Source organism: Camelus bactrianus, chromosome 14 (genome assembly GCF_048773025.1).
Source record: "Camelus bactrianus isolate YW-2024 breed Bactrian camel chromosome 14, ASM4877302v1, whole genome shotgun sequence".
In the NCBI taxonomy this organism is placed as follows: Eukaryota; Metazoa; Chordata; class Mammalia; order Artiodactyla; family Camelidae; genus Camelus; species Camelus bactrianus.
In genome coordinates this window covers 3,880,746-3,898,900 of record NC_133552.1, presented here as the reverse complement: position 1 = coordinate 3,898,900, position 18,155 = coordinate 3,880,746, and the positions used below count along the sequence as shown (strand labels likewise).

The 18,155-nt window shown below is 42.5% G+C and overlaps 1 protein-coding gene across 2 annotated transcripts in view; it reads left to right on the top strand.

The window, feature by feature from the left end:
- USP12 (ubiquitin specific peptidase 12) overlaps positions 1–18,155 on the top strand; it is a 68,614-nt gene extending 50,459 nt beyond the window's left edge. For both annotated transcript variants that reach the window (XM_074377956.1, XM_045514168.2), the window contains exons 4-9: positions 1,399–1,625; positions 5,682–5,758; positions 5,875–5,958; positions 11,341–11,538; positions 13,603–13,681; positions 14,996–18,155. In XM_074377956.1, coding sequence (XP_074234057.1) covers positions 1,399–1,625; positions 5,682–5,758; positions 5,875–5,958; positions 11,341–11,538; positions 13,603–13,681; positions 14,996–15,097 — 767 coding nt within the window. In that variant the 3' untranslated portion in view covers positions 15,098–18,155. The remainder of the gene's footprint in view (positions 1–1,398; positions 1,626–5,681; positions 5,759–5,874; positions 5,959–11,340; positions 11,539–13,602; positions 13,682–14,995) is intronic.

Below are 18,155 nucleotides of genomic sequence, written 5' to 3'. Positions count from 1 at the left end.
TTTTTAAAGCCCTTTTTCTTTGAATGTTCATAAAAATGAATGTTTTCACTTGTTACCATTTTATCTTTATAATAACCTTGCAAAGGAACGTGGTATTCCATTTTATAGACAGGAACATCAGGCCTTGTTGGTTACCATGGGGATGAGTGTTTTTTTAACCTTTTGAATTTTGTTCTTAGAAATTGTTGATTTCAAGTCCTTTGCCCACTTTGTATTTTCTTTTGTATAAACTCCCTATGTTGAAGATGATAATAATTTTCAGGTTTCACTGTTTCTGACTTCTGAAATGATTTCTAATGCATAAAACTTAATTTTATGCAGTCATATCTGTTGCTCTTCTAAAATGTAATTTTTTATTATTTTTATCTTGGAAGGCTTTCCCTAAATTTTCTTCTCAATTTCTAGTCTGTCATTTAAAAACTGTAAGCGATAATCTTTCTGGAACTTCTAAAATGTGCACTGAGACCACTACCTGGTCAAGAAGCCACAGGCGTCCGAGTGTGGCCAGGTCGTACGACTGCTTTGTGTGTGCTCGGGCTGGACTGGTCTACTTTGAATCCTGGCCCTGACGCTTCCTCACAGCGTGACTCCACCTGCTCTGATCCCATTTCCTCTTTTGTAAAATAATGTTAATCGTGGTGTCACAGGGTTGTTAAGAAGATGGGGTGAGACCACCCTGCCTCTGAAGTCCTTCCTCTTCAGCCTCGGGGTGTGTGAAGTAAGCACAGGGCCAGAGCTTAATGTTAGGATGGTGGTGTTGCCAGCACGCCTGCTCTTCGTGTACCCGCAGGGGGCGTTGTGTGGAGTCCCAGATCTCCCCTCTGGAGGCGGCCTTAGCGACTACCTGGATTAGCAGATAATTAGTGAGGCCTTTAGTCCCTCTCCCTGACTGCCCAGCAGGGCCACCTGGAGGAGCTCCAGACTTCATCTCTGACTTACTGAGTCAGGTTGTGTACTGGGATATATGGCTCAGTAATTTGTAATTTTAACAATGTTCTCGGTGGTTCTTATGCATCTGGCTTGGCCCTGCCAAGAGGTTGTCCAGCTTCTGCTGTAAACTTGCCACGTTGTACCACGTGTGAAGTAAGATTCGAGCAGCGAGTGGAAAGCAGTTGCTTCTTGTCTCCTCGGTGCATCATGTGTGGGGTGGGTTTTGCCCTATTCTCATTGATCAATTACTGTTGTTTTTTTTTTTTTAAAGGATTTTCATTCACCATAACTTTATTTTTCCCAGATTCAGTCCTAATTTATGAAAGATAACCTATTTCTTGTACGCACCTAACGATGCCAAACATTTGTACTTAATTCTCATAGAATGCTAGACATTCTTTTTTAAATTCAGTTTTTTAATGAAGTTATTAACTCTGAAATAACTCTCTAATAAATTCTTATTTTTAGAGCTTTTTGACAACTACATGCAGCAAGATGCCCACGAATTCCTAAATTACCTGCTAAATACAATTGCTGATATTTTACAAGAAGAGAGGAAGCAGGAAAAACAAAATGGTCGTTTGCCCAACGGGAACATCGACAGTGAGAACAACAGCACAGCGGACCCCACGTGGGTCCACGAGATTTTTCAGGGAACATTAACTAACGAAACCAGGTGTCTTACTTGTGAAACTGTAAGTATGTCATAACACTGTGTATAGAACAGACCTAATCCATTAGAGGTTCTTGGAGGACGGGTGTGAGAGATGAACTTGAGAGCTGTAATTCCTGAGTGTAAATGGGCATTAAAGACGTCCTTGTCAGGTGAAGGCCCCGTCTGCTTGTTCACAGTGGACACGGGGATAACAAAAAATACTTACTGCAGCTGGAACTACTGCATTTTCTTTCAGTACAGGAGACCATGGGGCTGTGCTCTAGGAATTGCAGTCTTAGTTAAGCTGATGAGAAACTTGCAGGTCAGGGAGGTGTATTCATTCGTTTTTCCTTTCCCTGCGGTTGCGATCATCCTTACTGTTTGTGGCTGGAATGAACGTGGAGGTGTGCGCTGTGCACACCCGCGGAGGGGACAGTCCCCGATGAGCAGGGGGCGAGACGCTGGAAGGCTGTCCACAGGTGGGGTCGGGTACTGCAGCCCTCCTGCCGGCCGGCGCCTTCCCTTGCTCCCACGTGAGGAGTGAGCGCTCAGACTCTGACTTAACCAGGCGTCCACTGTACTGTGTTCCCAGCTGAGCCAGTCATGTCCCTTGTAGCGTTTCCCTCCTTCAATTCAGGGTCCAATTTTAGGGTTTAGCAGTTTGCATTGCATGTAGTGACCACGTTTTCTTTAGCCTCCTTCAGTTTGGGACATTTCCAGAGTCATCTCATCTACGATATTCACACTGGAAGAATGTTCCCCTCCCCTCCTTGTAAAATCTAACGTTCCTCATACCAAGTTTGTCTGATGTTTCCTTCTCACTTGATGCAAGTTACAGATTCCTGGTGGCATAATTCGTAGTTAACGCGTTGTCCTCAGGAGTCCACCCCTGGGCACACAGTTCCGCCTGACCCTCATTGGTGAGGTTGATTTGAACCTCCCACGCACAGTGTTGTTCGGTTCTCCACTTGACCATGACTGTTTTTTATGCCCTTGTAACTGGTAGGCTGACTGTGGGAGACACAGATTCCTTGTTCCTCATCAAAATCTCCCCCAAGATTTAGCATTCACGGATGATTTTTGCCCAGTCGGTCTTTACTTTACTTTTTAACAGCAGAGGAGAGTGGTGTGGTCCATTGGAAGAGGGAGTCCAAAGCAAGAAAAGGAGGGAGATGTTTTACTGATGTTTGAAAGAACAACATAGTCTACTTGGTTGACTGAGGCAGATAAACTTGCGCTGGCAGAGACTAACAGGGAACCGTCTCTTTGTTTTTTTTTAATAGACCTAAAAAATACTGAGTGGAAAGTACAGAGACTTCCCAAATACTGCCCCCACCCCCGTCCACTGTCCCCTAAGAGTAACGTCTTGCGTTAGTGATGTACAATATTGATAACATAATTAACCAAAGTCCGTAGTTTGCATTAGGGCTCGCTCTTGGTGTTGTCTGTCCTTTGCTTTCTGTTTGTTTGACAAACGTATGACGTATCCATCATGACAGTATCAGACAGTAGTTTCACTGCCCTGAAAATCCCCTGTGCTCCACCTGCTCTTTCCTCCCTCCCCCGCAGCCCCGGCCACCACTGATTATTTTACTGCCTCCATCGTTTCGCCTTTTCCACATACCACATGGTTGGAATCATAGAGAATGCTGCCTGTTCAGATTGGCTTCTGTCACTTAGCAGTATGTATTTAAGGTTCCTGCGTGTCTTTTCACAGTTTGGTAACTCATCTCTTTTTATCGCTGAATTATATTTTATCGTCTGGATGTACCATAGTTTATCCATTCACCTACTGAAGGACATCCAGGTTGCTTCCAAGTTTTGGTAATAGTGAATAAAGTTGCTATAAACATGCATGTGCAGGTTTTTGTGTGGACATAAGTTTTCAACTCCTTTGGTTAGTACTGAGGAGTGCAGTTGCTGGACTGTGTGGTACACAGTACGTTCAGTTTTGGAAGGGACTACCAGACAGTCTTTCAGGGTGACTGGACCATTGTGCGTTCCCACCAGTGATGAATGAGAGTTCCTGTTGCTCTGTATCCTTGTCAGCATGTGCTGTTGTCAGGGTTTTGAATTTGGCGATTCTAATATACTTGTAGTGGTATCTCTTGTTTTAATTTGCATTTCCCTGTGACATACGACAGGGGACATCTTTCATAGGCTTATCTGCCATCAGTGTATCTTCTTTGGTGAGGTGTCTGTGCTGTCTTTGGCCCATTTTTAAAACTGGGTTGTTTGTTTTCCTGTTGTTGAGTTTTAAGAGTTCTTTGTATATTTTGGATATCAGTCCTTTGTCAGACGTGTCTTATGCAGAGATTTTCTCCCGGTTAGTGGCTTGTTTTATCTTAAATGGTTAAGAGATACAGTCTTTGGCAGATCAGAAGTTTCTGATGTTTTAATTTAAAAATTTTAATTTTAATAAAGTCCAGTTTTTCCTTTATGGAAATGCTTTTGATGTTCTTTAAATGCTGTTATTGGTTGTTGTACTGAAAAAGTCATCAGTAAGCCCAAGGTCCCCTAGATTTTCTCCTGTTACTCTTCTGAGACTTTGCACAGAGTCCACTGGCCATCCTTGTTAGTGCCCAGATACCACTAGTGGACTCCTGGTGACCCTTATCCCGTCTTCACGGGGTCCCGCTGTGGCCTGTGATGTATCCTGACGGATGCCTCCCAAGAATTAAGGGTGTGAATTGCTGCTTATTTCTTGCTGCCTCTCACTCTGCGTGGGGAGGGCTGTGTTCCATTTTCATTACCACTGTGCGGACGACCGCCCAGCCCCGATCTCCAGCCTGGACTTCTTCACTGAGTTTGTGTCTCCCAGATGCTGAGTGTCCAGCAACAACCCGATATCAACCAGTGTTTGGAAACACTTTTGAACTTAAGTACTGCTGCACGTGGTGATCAGCCGGCGCCAGCACAGTGGTGACCGCAGGCATAGTGGCCCGCTTGTATCTGGGACATCTAGAACATCCTTATGTCAGGGTCTTAATGTTGCCATAAGGGTGAACATTTCTAGTGAAGACCCCCGAGGCAGTGAGTGTCTGAGAAGCACAGAGCGCATTCTGAGAAACACTAGACTCTCCTGTTTCCCTGTTTCTCTTTAGCCCGTTCTGGCTTGAGCCTCCCTCCACCAGACTGTCCCGTCTCCCTCCTCGCTTTGCGACGGAACTCGGTGAATTGTTTTTCCTGAAGCACATCGCGTTCTCTTGCCTTTCTTGATTGTCTTTATTCCCCTTTTTCGCTGAGTCTTTTGAGACCCAGGTGACTTGCCTTCCAGTGTCGCTGTACCTTGTATACACGACACTCTCGTGTACTCATACGTGCGTCATCTGTAATATATAGCCACATAATCTATCACAGGTTAATGATCCTGAGCCGACAACCTTGATGCAGGCTGGAAACAGGAAAGCACTGGCTCGGTGGGCGTGGGTCACTGCCGGCGGGAGGCTCGGGGAAGCGAGAAGGACATCAGTCCTACTGTATCAGGTCCCCGCCTGTGTTGTCAGTGGGGGGACAGCCAGGGAGGGTGACGTCTGAGGTTCTCTCCTCCTCCTGTTCAAATGAATGAGTGGTAATGTTATTTTTTACAAGATGATTTTTTCCATAATTCAAACAAGACGTTAAATTGGAGGGGGGGGTGATAAAGGAAGGTCATAAGTGAAGATTGTAGTCTGGCATTTTGGGCTAGATTTTTTTCTTAAATGTGATAAAACAGTACAGATACCATGTCCTTTGCCAAACACCCCCATTCAGTCTTGTCCTGTGTTTTTAAGAATCAGTGTATATAGTACAGTTTGTTTTGTGCTTTACCGTAATATCCAGATTAGGGGAAGTAATGGAATTTCATGTCACACTTGCCTTTGCCAGTAAGAAGATTAGCCACAGGTGCACTTTGGTGTTTACTTCTACATAAAAGGAGAGTCATTTATTTGGTGTTCTTTTGGGTACCTTAAATCAAGTCGTTTTCTTTTACACTTGAGGAAACAGAATTCTTTATATACTTACTACTAATAATAGGATGCATTTAATTCTGTCATTTTGGGTCAGTGATTTATTGATGTTTCAAGAAATCAAAGGTAGTTCCCTATTTTTACAGATAAGCAGCAAAGATGAAGATTTTTTAGACCTTTCTGTTGACGTGGAACAAAACACATCCATTACTCACTGCTTAAGGTAAGTGTGGGGTTATCTATTTTGACAGTTCCTGAGTATATTTGGTTTAGAATATTTTAAAATGAATCATAAATTTCTGGTATAGACGAAATTAATTTATTTTGAATTTTACACAGAGGTTTCAGCAACACAGAAACTCTCTGCAGTGAATACAAATATTACTGTGAAGAATGTCGCAGCAAACAGGAAGCACACAAACGGTAACTGAGTGTTTTTGAAATTTATGGTGATTCTTTGGCAGTGGATGTGTAGACGGGCTTTTCCAGCTGGAAGGGAACTGTGGCGGTTACATGAGTAACGTGCTTCACTGTATCACCAGCAGTTAGGACTCCTTAGGTAATAACTGGATAAACAAAATCCAGCTCTGTGCCCTCGGGTGATTTTCTGCATAAGCCAGCACAGTTCAAATGCTTGCTTTGAAGCTTCCCTGATTATGTGAACTTCTTCTCGGCGAGGAAGGAAGAGGGGAAAGCACTTTGCTCAGCCCCCAGCCCGTTTCCCCCCGTTCCTGCATGGGATTTTGTGCCCCCTCTTAGGATACTATTACAAAGACTGTGTTTTGGTGTCGGGAAATGGACTCTTCTTCCTCATCCTGATTATTTTACTTTTTATTTTGAAACAACGTCAAACTCTGAAAGGCTGCGTGGGCAGCGCCAGGAGCACTCTTTTACCCCAAGCCGTTTGAGCGGGAGTTCCTGCCATGTTGCCCGTGACCGTGGACGTTCGGCAGCTGTTTGCTGCCAGCAAGGAAGTTTTCCCCTTACCCTGTCCATCCAGGCCAGGAAGCAGCACTGACGTGTTCCTGGGACCGCAGGCCTTCTTTTAGTCTCCCCAGATGTCCCGGGAGCATCCTCTGTAGAGGAAAATGTCCATCCCGACCCACAGGCGGCATCTGGCATTCATGTCTCTTTAGTCTTCTTATATCAGGACAGTTCTGTAGTCTCTTCTTGACTTTCTTTGTCTTGACACTTGAAAGCGATGAGTTATTTTGCAGAATGTCTTTCTTTGGGTTCGTCTCATGTTTTCTTATGATCAGGTTCAAGCTGTGTGTTTGGGGCCAAGTCACACAAAAGTGGTGCTGTGTTCTTGTTTAAATGGTGCACAATTTTGTCCTGTGTCGGGTCCCCAGCACCACTCGGTGCTGGATTTGGTGATACACTAGAAGGACTCTCGGGACTCAGCATGTACAGTCGTGCTCACGGCTAGGATTTCTTACAGGGAAAGGTGAGGAGTACAGTCAGCAGAGGGAAGCCAGCAAGCTTCCAAGAGTCCTGTCCCAGTTGGGGGACAGTGGGCGCACTCCCCAGATCACACTTCCAGATGCCAGCCGAGGGCCACCCGTGCAAGCAGGTCTTTCTAAGCAGAGTCTGAAGCCTGCAGAGACATCTGCAGGGAAGCTCGTAGTCCGGGGTTTCCCGGTGGGGCTCAGCTGAAGCTGCCCTGGGTGGGTGGTGCCTGAGGCAGGAGACTGACGCCCGCCCCAGGAGCACCGCCTTGGTAAATCCCAGGCAGACGTCTGGGCTCAGGGTCTGCTTCCGGGGAGTAGGAACACCTGCTTCCTCGTCGCCCTTCTCCCTCCACCCCATTGTGGTGCCGCTGCAGTCATTTGAGTTTGAAACCTGGCCTCATGACAGATACTCTGATTAGGTTGGAAGAAGACAAGCTTGTTTTTAAAAATCGCATTGCTCAGCATACGGTTGATGCAGAGAGCTAACATTTCTGGGAAATTTAAGTTAGGGTGATGGTGCTTTTCTTTGGGAGGAAACCTATGCTGTACTAATTTTTTTAAATGCCCCTTACATGTTTATTATTACTTTGTTAATTTTAGGAAGTATAAAGAAATCTGCTTTATTTTTACTGTTACTGATTTTTCAAAACAACTTGAGGAAAAACATTATCAGTACACTTAGTATAATTATCACTGCATCACCAGGTGGGTCTGTATTGCTGGATTCAGTTTGCTCTCGTTTTGCTGAGGGAGTTCACGTCTGTGGACCGTCAGGAGGCGTGCTGCTCTGCAGCTTCACCCGCCTGTGGCCCTTCGCCGTGTTTGGTGGTGGGTGGTCGCTGGCCCCAGCGACCTGCGGGGGTCGCTCCTTCTCCTCTTTGATGGAAGAATTTGTGCAGGACAGGTTTTCTTTCTTAAATGTTGCTAGAACCCACCAGGGAGGTGATTTGGTCCAGTTGTTTCCTTTGAAAAGAAGGGTTTTTTTATTACAAATGGGTGCAGGACTATTGTTTATTTATTTATCTATTTATCTGTTTTTAGGGGGGAGGTAATTTGGTTTATTTATTTATTTTTTAATGAGGTACTGGGGTTGAACCCAGGAGCGCATGCATGCTAAGCACGCGCTCTGCCACTCGAGCTGTATCCTCCCCCACCTTGCTGTTTCTTGCTTTAGTTTTGGTGAGTTGTGTTTTTTGAAGGAATTTGTCCATTTTATCTAAGTTATCTAATATAAAGTTATTCATAATATTTCCTTATAGCTTGCTTTCTTTATTTTTTAACTTATTATTTTGAAATGAGTTAGGGTCACAGGAAGTTGTAAACGTGGCACAGGGAGAAGTCAGGAGATAAGTGTACCACCTTCCTCAGAGTCCCCCACGGGCGTCATCTTGCATGAGGATGGGACAAGACCAGAGCCAGGGAACCGGCCTCGCTCCAGCCCATAGGCCTTACTCACGGTTCACCAGTCTTGCTCATGTGTGTGTGCACATGTGTGTGTGTAGTTCTGTGCCGTTGTATCCCATGCGGGTTCATGTGACCACCATGGCAGTCAAGGTAAGGGCTGTCCCATCTCCCTTGTTAAATAGCCACACGCAGCACCCCTGCTGCCCCCGCCCCCCCCCCCCCCCCGCAGTCACGCGTCTGGGCTCCGTCTCTGTGGTGTTGTCATGTTAGGGTGCCATGTGAATGGTATCTTGCAGTGTGTGCGTAGTATGTTAACTTTTGAGATTGGCTTTCTTCGCTGGGCATAATCCCCTGAGATGTGTTCAAGTAGTTACATGTATCAACATTTCATTCCTTTTTATTTAAGCTGAATAGTCTCCCAAGCACTTCAGAATCTGTAGTAACAGCCTATCTTTAATTTCTGATACTATGTGTGTTTTCTCTTTTCCTTGATTACCCTTGCTAGAATTTTATAGCTTTTAATGCTGTGAATCTCTATTTTTGTTTTCAATTTCATTGATTTGTTTCCCTTTTGTTAGTTTATTATTTCTGTGTACTTTGAGTTTTAGCCCCTTCTTTCCTGGCTTCTTAAGGTGGAAACTTAGATTTTAAACCTTTTCTTTTCTAATTTAAATGTTTAAAGCTATAAATTTCCCTCTAAATGTTGCTTTAGCTGTGTCCTCACAAATTTTAACGTGTCATATTTGCATTATGCATTTCAACATCTGTTTCAATTTCCCTTGTGATTTTTTCTCTTTGTGGATTATTTAGAAGTATATAGCTTAGTTTCTGTATTTCAGGGGTTTTATAGATATTCTCTGTTTTTTATTTTTGTCAGAGAACATATTCTGTGATTTCTGTCTTCTGGAATTTGTTGAGACTTCTTTCATTGTCCAGTACATTGGTATGTCCAGTTGTGCTTGAGAAGAGCTTGCATCCTTCAGTTTGAGATGGAATGTTCCATAAATGTTGATTAGATCCATCATTTGGTTGTTCGTAGCTTCCCTAGTCCTGATTTTTTGTTCGTGAGAGAAATCTGTAAAAGACTTTAACTCTGTCCATTTATCTGTTTATTTCTTTAATTCCATCAGATTTTGAGGCTTTTTTATTTGGAGCATGTACTTTTAAGATTATGTCCTCTTGATTAATTGGCCTTTATCATTATGGGATGTCCTTTACCTATGGTAACACTCTTGTTGAGTTCTCCTTTGCCCGATATTAACATCAGCCAAAGCCAGCTCAGCTGGCCGTTAGTGTTTGTCTTTTTCCATCTTTCTACTTTTTAAAAATAGTTTAAAATTATAATTAGGTATTATTGAGAAAGGTAAACACATCTTATATTAGAGTGCAAAATGAGTACACCTTATTGTTTTAAAGATATAAAAACCAGAAAATGTGTATCATAAATTCATCCCAATTTTAATCATTGTGTAGTGGATAAGTGCCATTTAACAAATCTAAATAGAAAATGGATTTATAAGTCAGTTTACAGAAGGTAAAAATCAATGTCTAATTCAAACTTTAACTAAAAACAAAAAAAGTTCTCTGTCCTCCCTTTTTTTCCTGTAACATATTTGTCTGTTGTAGAAAACATTACTTTCTGAGACCACTTTTTTCAAAACAGTGACAGGGATCAGAAGCTCCCTCAGGCAACCTCTCTCCATGTGAGTTGGAGTGGAAGGAAACCAGCATCCTATAAGCTCTTCAGTGTGTTAGTGGAACTGGTGTTTGGAGCAGGAAATCGGCTTCCCTTTTCTCCTTCTGCACAAGCTCTGAATTCGTATTGCTGGGTCGCTTTCCAGGAGTGACTGAGTGTTTACGTTTATTTTCACTAATGTTTTCCAGAGGCCAGGTTCATGGACTAGTGAATCCTTCTGGAATAATCAGGGGCCCCACCACATTTAAGATCTGTAGGAGGCAGATTTAGAATAATGCTATAAAATAGTTTTTTTCTCTTTATTAGAGGCAGTAGCTTAGTAAACTTCATTTTATAAATTATGAAAAGTGTTTTGCTCCACTGAGCAAATACAGGATTCAGTTCTGCAGTGTTCGTCAAGTACCTGCTATGTGCCAGGCCTATTGCTCACAGTGGAGAAATAGAATGAAAGAGATGGCTGCTGTCCGCCCAGAGTCCCGGCCCTGAGAGAAGAGAAAGACCCATGATCATCTAGGTACTTTGTAGTGTAATAAACTGCGCAGATACAGAGTGGATCTGCGAAGTGCGGACAGAGGGTGGAGAACAGTTACTTGCACCAGAAGGTAGAACGTGTGAGCTGAGTCTTCTGAGGGGAGACTTGTGAGGTGAGGTGGGGCAGCGAAGGCCTCCCGGGAGGGGCAGTTGGAAGGGCTCCAGGCTGTTCCAGGACCCATGCAGGCAGCACCTGTAGGGGGGAGCTGTGTCTTACCTCTGGCAAACAGATGCCTTCAGTGGGACGGTCTTTAATGCTTTTCTCGCTGTCTGCTGTTCTCAGTCTTCAGAATGATACAGATGAATAGGACAGATGGATCCCAGTCTCCCCTCACATCCAAAGGAATTAGCAGCTTTCAGGCGCTGGTTTTTCCTCCACCAGCCATCGGCTTCACGTGCATTTAGCCTTAGTGTAAGGGACCCGTATGTCAGAAATGCAGATTTCTCCACAGAGGACTGTCCCGCTCCGACTGTGCAGAGCCGCCCCGAGTGCTGCCTCACATGATGTGCTTTGGTGGTGATGATGGTTTGGGGGTCATCTGAAGACTTGTGGAGTGTTGCTTTCCCAGTGTAAAAGTAATGGGTGGAAATATGCAAAAGTGGGCAGTGCTGGGCTGTTAAAACTGACCATCAGCTGTCAGCTGAATCATAAAGTTTGACAGTTCTTTTAAGGACATGGCGAATGTCTCATGTGAAATTCTGTTTTCATGTCTATTTTAATAGGATGAAAGTTAAAAAGCTGCCCATGATTTTAGCTCTGCATCTGAAAAGATTTAAATACATGGATCAACTTCATCGATACACAAAACTTTCTTACCGAGTAGTTTTTCCTTTAGAACTTCGTCTATTTAACACTTCAGGCGACGCAACCAATCCTGACAGAATGTACGACCTCGTTGCCGTCGTGGTTCACTGTGGAAGGTACGGGGTGCTGGGGGGGGCGGGCGGCTGCTCCTGGGCGCCGATGCTCAGTGGCGGGGTGGATGCTGGTGGGGGGGTGGATGCTGTGAGGCCGCAAGGATGTCTGCGGGCGCAGATGCTCGTCGGGGGGGGGTGCTGGGTCGCAGGGCAGTGCGCGTTCAGGACACTCACGGGGACTCAGTGTGGGCCTTTCAGGGGTCTTGTATCCTTCAGTGCTGTCACACTAAGATAAGTTTATTTCAGATAGGAAACATCTTACCATTTCCTCCTTCTAAGTTTTATATATGAATATAGTGTGTTATTGTCTGGGCTTGATGTTTTATTCTTATTATTTAAATATTACTCTGAGAATTTTTAAGTCCTGTTTTTCATTTCCTTTTTTTTCTTGATTGTCGGTAAAAAAACAAAACAAAACAAAACAAAGCAATGCTGCTTAAAGAAATTTTACAAAATCAGTGATTTCTGAGATTGATTGGGTATATTCATCATGTTAATGGTTGTGAAAAACACTAAAAACGCTTTGGAGATAATCTTCAAAGTCAAGTTCTCTAGTTTTATGAATCCGTGTGTTTATTTCCTGCTAGCCAGTTTAGTGTACTGTCTCACTCTGTAAATCTTAACTTATAAAATAGCTCAAAAAATTCTCAGACCGGAATAGCGTTTATATTTGGAACACGCAGTCCTCCTTGACTATTCAGAATTTCCTGTAATAACTTTGAAACAGGGCCCTCCGGCTTTCCCCTGGGTTTGGGGGAGCTTGTACTAACAGCTTGTTTTCTCCAACGGAAAACACCCCAGCCTCTCAGTTGCCACCCCCCAGCTTTCTGCTCAGCACAGCACGGAGGGAGTCGGTTCCTGCCCTAGTCTGTCACCTCCGTGGTCCGTGTCAGCCTGGCTCCTGGCTCTTACCATCAGTAATAACCTTTCTTTTCCATTTTTGGAGCATTCAATTTCTAAACTAAGAGTGATGACATCTGAGCAGAGGAAAACAGTATCAGATAACTTACAGAACCTTGGTGCAATGATCAGACCAGAGGTTTATTTTAGCTTAAAAGCTTTGTTTTTTGTTTTTTTTTTTTTAAGTTTTGAGGTATTTTCCTCTGTAGTGAAAAAGTGCTCTTGTTTGTGTCATTTTGTCACCTCAGATACTCAACTACAGGGTCAAAGATCTGAGACATATGAAACTTGGAGGTGGCTTGTTCTAGTATCTGAGGTTGCTACTTTTAAAATAGTATTCATCATAAAGAATAACTTGTTGAAAATTATTTCAAATTCTATAATAAAATTGTGATAGAATTATAATTTAATAAAAATAATGTATCAGCTTTTATAATGAGTCATACTTAAACTGGGAGAGATTACAATCTTTGACATGTTCTTTATAAAGAATTTCTTGTAAGAGAAATAATTCCACCTTTATTTTTACACATTTCTGTATTTCTGTATTCCAGATTTGTTTAAAATGAGATTCAGAGGCTATTATAATAATTATAATGGTGTTAAGGGTTAAATACTTAAGTATAGCACTAATAATACTAAAAAAAGTCTTTTGTTTAAAGAAGTTTATGAAGTTCAAGCTTGATTTCAGAAGCATGGATTCGATATCTTTACTTTTTCAAGCATCGTGTGGGATCCTTCCTTAAGAGGAAGACTATTGCCAAGGGAATAAGACTCAGAAATAGTTCTTCCTGCCTTGTTTTGTAGTTTAATTCAGCATGCTCTGCTCACAAAATGCTAGAAGTTTTTATTTAAATTTTTCATAAAAGCAAATGTGAAAATTACTTCAAAAAATAATAATTTTAAAAGGCAGCAAAGAATATTAATAGTGTAGCTCTGTATAAATAGAACACTGGCTGTAGCCCTCAAAGTGAGAGCCAGTTGCTTGGTGTTTAAAATTGAACGCCAGTTCACATCCGCGTAACTCAATCTTTGGGGGAAAGACCAGAAAAGGAGTATTTTTATCTGTTTGAGTTTTTCTCCTTTATAGAACATGAAATGTAGGGCATAGAAGAGAAATATTGGTAAACACTGTGTGAAATGAGCTTTTCTTTCTCTTTGTTTCAGTGGTCCCAATCGAGGCCATTATATTGCAATAGTTAAGAGTCATGACTTTTGGTTATTGTTTGATGACGACATTGTAGAAGTAAGTAGCTTTCTGATTTCTTATTTTTCTTGGAAGTTGTGTGTGTATTTTGCTCTTCACTTTTTTCTACCAGCTTCTCACTTGCACAGGACAGGTGATAAAAGTTAGACAGGTGTCTGGGTCTTCAGACTGTGGTATGATTCTTACTTCTTACTTCCAGTCCTAGTGCTGGAATGGTCAGCTGTCTTTGAAAACATTTAGAGTAAAAGAAGGGAAATCTTTCAACAACAGAGCAAGTTTAAAAAAAATCATTATTAAAAATAATTTATTGAGCTGTAAGACACAGTAAAGTATGCAAATCTTAAGCAACAACTTGAAATTTTACACGTGGATGCACACGTGTGTATACACACACACACACACGTAGCCACCTTCCAGATCAAGACGTAGTACGTTTTAGGGCGAGGGTAGAGCTCAGGTAGCAGAGAGTATGCTTAGCATGCATGAGGTCCTGGGTTCAATCCCCAGTACCTCCTCTAAGAATAAATAACCTGAATTTACCTCCCCCCACCAAAAAAACAAAAAAAGATGTGGTATGTTTTCAACACCCCAGCAGAAAGCTCCCCTTTTCCTCCTGCTGGTCCATACCCGCCATTTTCGAGCCTTCCCCACCACCCCCTGGGACCCACTATTTTGAGCTTTATTATTATGATTCATTTTGCCTGTGTTTGAATATAAGTGGGCTCATCCAGTGTGACTGCTTTTGTGTCTAGCTTTTTACACTCATCATAATGTCAATACAGTTCTTACTCTTGTTGCCTGCAGTAGTGGTTCTTTCTTACTGCTTTGTAATTTTGTAATTTAATGGTACAAATGTACCAAGTTAGAAATTTGGCTTTCTGTCTATTACTGACTGTTACAAATAAAACTACCTCGATTATCCTTGTGTGAGTCTTTTGCTGGATATACGCACTCATTTTTGGGGTATACATTAGATTGGACCATATGAAATTGCCATTTTTGTAGGTTCCAAATGGTTGACAATTAATAGTTTCCTATAATTCAGCCTATATCTAGGACTAGAATCACTGGATCAGAGGGTAACTGAATGTTCAGCTTTTGAAAATCACGCTAAACGTTTTCCCCAGTGTCAGTGCTGTTTGACATCCCTGCCGGCTGTATGCAGGAGTTCCATTCGTTCTGTGTTCTCGCCAGCACTGGGAATCAGCCATCTTTTAGCCATTCTGGTTGTACAGAGCTGTTTTATAAATGAGAAAATGAAAGGCATTATTTTAAGAAATGTTGAAGATTTTACTGGATTTCAGCAGTTCACAGAGGTCATTTTTATACTAATGTGTGTGTTTTCCCTTGCAGAAAATAGATGCACAAGCTATTGAAGAATTCTACGGGTTGACCTCAGATATCTCAAAGAACTCTGAGTCTGGCTACATCCTTTTCTACCAGTCCCGGGACTGAGGGAACCGTGACGGAGAGAGACTTTCTGCCTCATTTCTTCTCTGGTTGTTTGGGAAAGGATCAAGCACTGATTTTTCACGCAAAGAGAAATGCAGGAAGCTCAGGGGGCAGTGGCACACTTTGCACACAATAAAGCAAAGGCTGTGGCTTGGCAGGCTCTTCCTATCACGGTAGTTGATTGATTTGCTCAGGTATCTTGCTGTCTGCGCAGTTCCATGCAACAAGGAAGCGAAATCAGAGATACCAGCTCCTCTTGTAAAACAGCCTTCCAGTAATCGACATGCATTTTCTCTTCCTTAATTGCACCAATACTGATCGAACTCCTTGGGGTGCCGCGGAAAGAGCAGGAGTCTGTGCGAGGTTGAACGGATGATTGCGGGAGGTGACACTGAACACTTGGCTCGTGTTTACCTGGGTTGAACACGGAGAGGAGGAGTTTCAGGTGGTCTTTTCAAGCGTAAACCACAAACACTTTTGGGCCCAACACTTGCAGTTGCCCTTCCTGATGTAAAGAAGCTAACAGGTATTAGAATCCAGTGTCAGGAAGACAAATACGTTTGCTTCTCTGAAGAAGCTTATAATAATATACAGTGTATGTATATCTAGGGAACAATTGGTCAAAAGTGGCTTTTTGTTTCCCCAAGGGGAAAGACTGGCTTTGTAATTATAATTTTTTTCCTTATTTATTTTACTTAAAACTGGTAGAGTCTAAGTATTGTATGAAGTGCCCACGATTCTGTCAGTAAGTTTGAGCATATTTTTATTAGTTTTTGTCAGTTTAACTAATCCTTTTGTTTGTTTCTATTTTTAAGGTGAATTTTAAACTCTATTTTAAATTGTAAGTTACTTTAAGAAAACTTGCAGTGAGAGGAGGTAAATATTCTTTTTCAGGAGGAACTGATATCTCTGGCTAAATATTTGTCCTAGTTGTCAGTCAGTCATTTTATTCTGCTTTAATTTCAGTAAAATAAACAACTATCAGAAATCCCCTGTAGCCGTGGGAGCGATCAGAGGAGCCCTGGCGCGGGGCTGGCGGGCGGGCCGTGAGGGTTCTTAAACACTCTTTCAGGTTGAGGCCACGTCCTGAAAATCGCTGTCAGAGCAGTTAGGTTGTTTCCGTGTGTTCTCTACCCTGGAAGGCAGTGAGCCCTCCTAACCCCAGCGCCGGCGGAGCTAGCAGACCCCGTGAGGAGGACATTCTGACGAGGCTGACCAGGAGGACTGTGAAAGCAAGTCCTTGTTCTCCCTCCCACCTTTACAAATCTTACCGGAAGGGTGCTCAGAAGTTCAACTTTGTGTTTGCAAAGCCTTCATTCTGTTGGGGGTTTGAGGAAGTAATATACGTGATGTAAAATGTCTGTCAGCCATTGCAGTTGACCCTTTCCATGCATCAGTAAGTTGCCTGACAGTGGCCGAGTGTAACTTGCAGAAAATAATTGAATATATCGTCAAAAGAATAGCAGTCAGGTCTTCGATGTTCTTTATCCAAGTCTTTTCAGGCAGTAATCTTTTTTTCAAATTGCTGTAATTTTCTAAACTTATTTTACTAATACTGTTGAATCTCAGAAACAAACAACAAAAAAGAATGTTTTGTCTGCTGCTATTATTAACATTTATTATCTGTATCTTTTAGCTCAGGAAATGACTTCACCTATTCGTTCCGTGAATAGATCTTCAACAGGGTCACTTAGCTAATTGGGCTGTCTAAACAGATGTGCCGGGAGAAAAATATGATGTATTTTGACAGATTGCTTTTTAAGATACAGTTTCTAAAGCCTTACCCCGGCTGGACTGGTTTTGTACAAACCACGTGGCCCACCAGATATACCAACATTACACACAGAATCACAGCCGAGAGTGTGGGCAAGGTCATAGCTGCAGAGATGGATGCATTTTTTATTTTGAGGGCTTAAAATTGCCTTGGAATTGGAAGCTTTGTTTCAGTACAGAGGTGAGGAGTACGGGAAGCTGAACCAGTTTTCACTTGCACTGGGGCTGCAGCACGTGTGAGAAAGATAGATGAAGTCATTTGCATAAAGGTACAGCATTGGGATACTGTGCTGTTTGTTTTTACATTTCACATTAAAAATATATATACAGTAAAGTAAAATCCAAGGTTAAATTTTCTATTAAAGCAAGTTATAGCATTTTTACTGAGTTCCATGGTAGTCGCACACTGTTCATACCTACACCTTGTTTAACAGTCTGACCTGTCGGGGGAGGGGCTCTGGGGTGATGGTTCCCAATTTACTTTTTACTCTTGGTGCAGCTGCATCTACGTAAAATGTTTTGAAGTTTATCAGAAACTCAGTATACTTTAAAAATATATAGGGTTAGGGTTGGGGGGGGGATGTAGATACAGTAAGGAAGGCAAGTGGCCCACAGAGAGCGCGCCGCGAGGCTGTGTGGAGGTTGACTGCCGGGAAGGAGGGGCGGGTCTCGTTGTGCATGGTGGCTGAGTGCTGTCTAGCGGTGTACATGTTTGTTGGGATGGCTGTCCCATATTTTGTATATTGGAAGAAAAATTTCTATAAATTATCATAACTGAAAGTAAATATTCTAAATTAAGTCTCGCTTCTAAGTCACACGGCTTCTGTCTTGGAAACTTGAGAAGATTGCTCAAGACAGGAGCTGTGAGACTTTAGGCAAAGGGAAGGGGGTGTGTAATATATGGGTCTTGTTGCCTCTAACCATCAGTGTAGGGTGTTTTCTTTCCTTGACGGCAGTAGGAAGACCTCACCTTCATAACATACTACTCGTGATACTTCCTTTGAAGATACTTTTCATTAAAGATTCTCTCATGAGGTGTTTACCTGGGAGCTGGGAGGCTAAAGCACTCAGGTCCTGGCTCTTCAGTGAATTTAGCCTGTGTGCCCTTGGGCAAGTCACTTACCCTCTCTGTGCTTCAGTCTCCCAATCTTGTAAAATGGGAGTAACACCTACCTCACAGGGTTGTTGTGGGGATTAATTAGATATAATGTCTGTAAAGCATCTAAGGTTCTTGAAGAAGGCGCTATATAAATACAAAATAATATCTATTAAAGTTGGTTTATTTGTG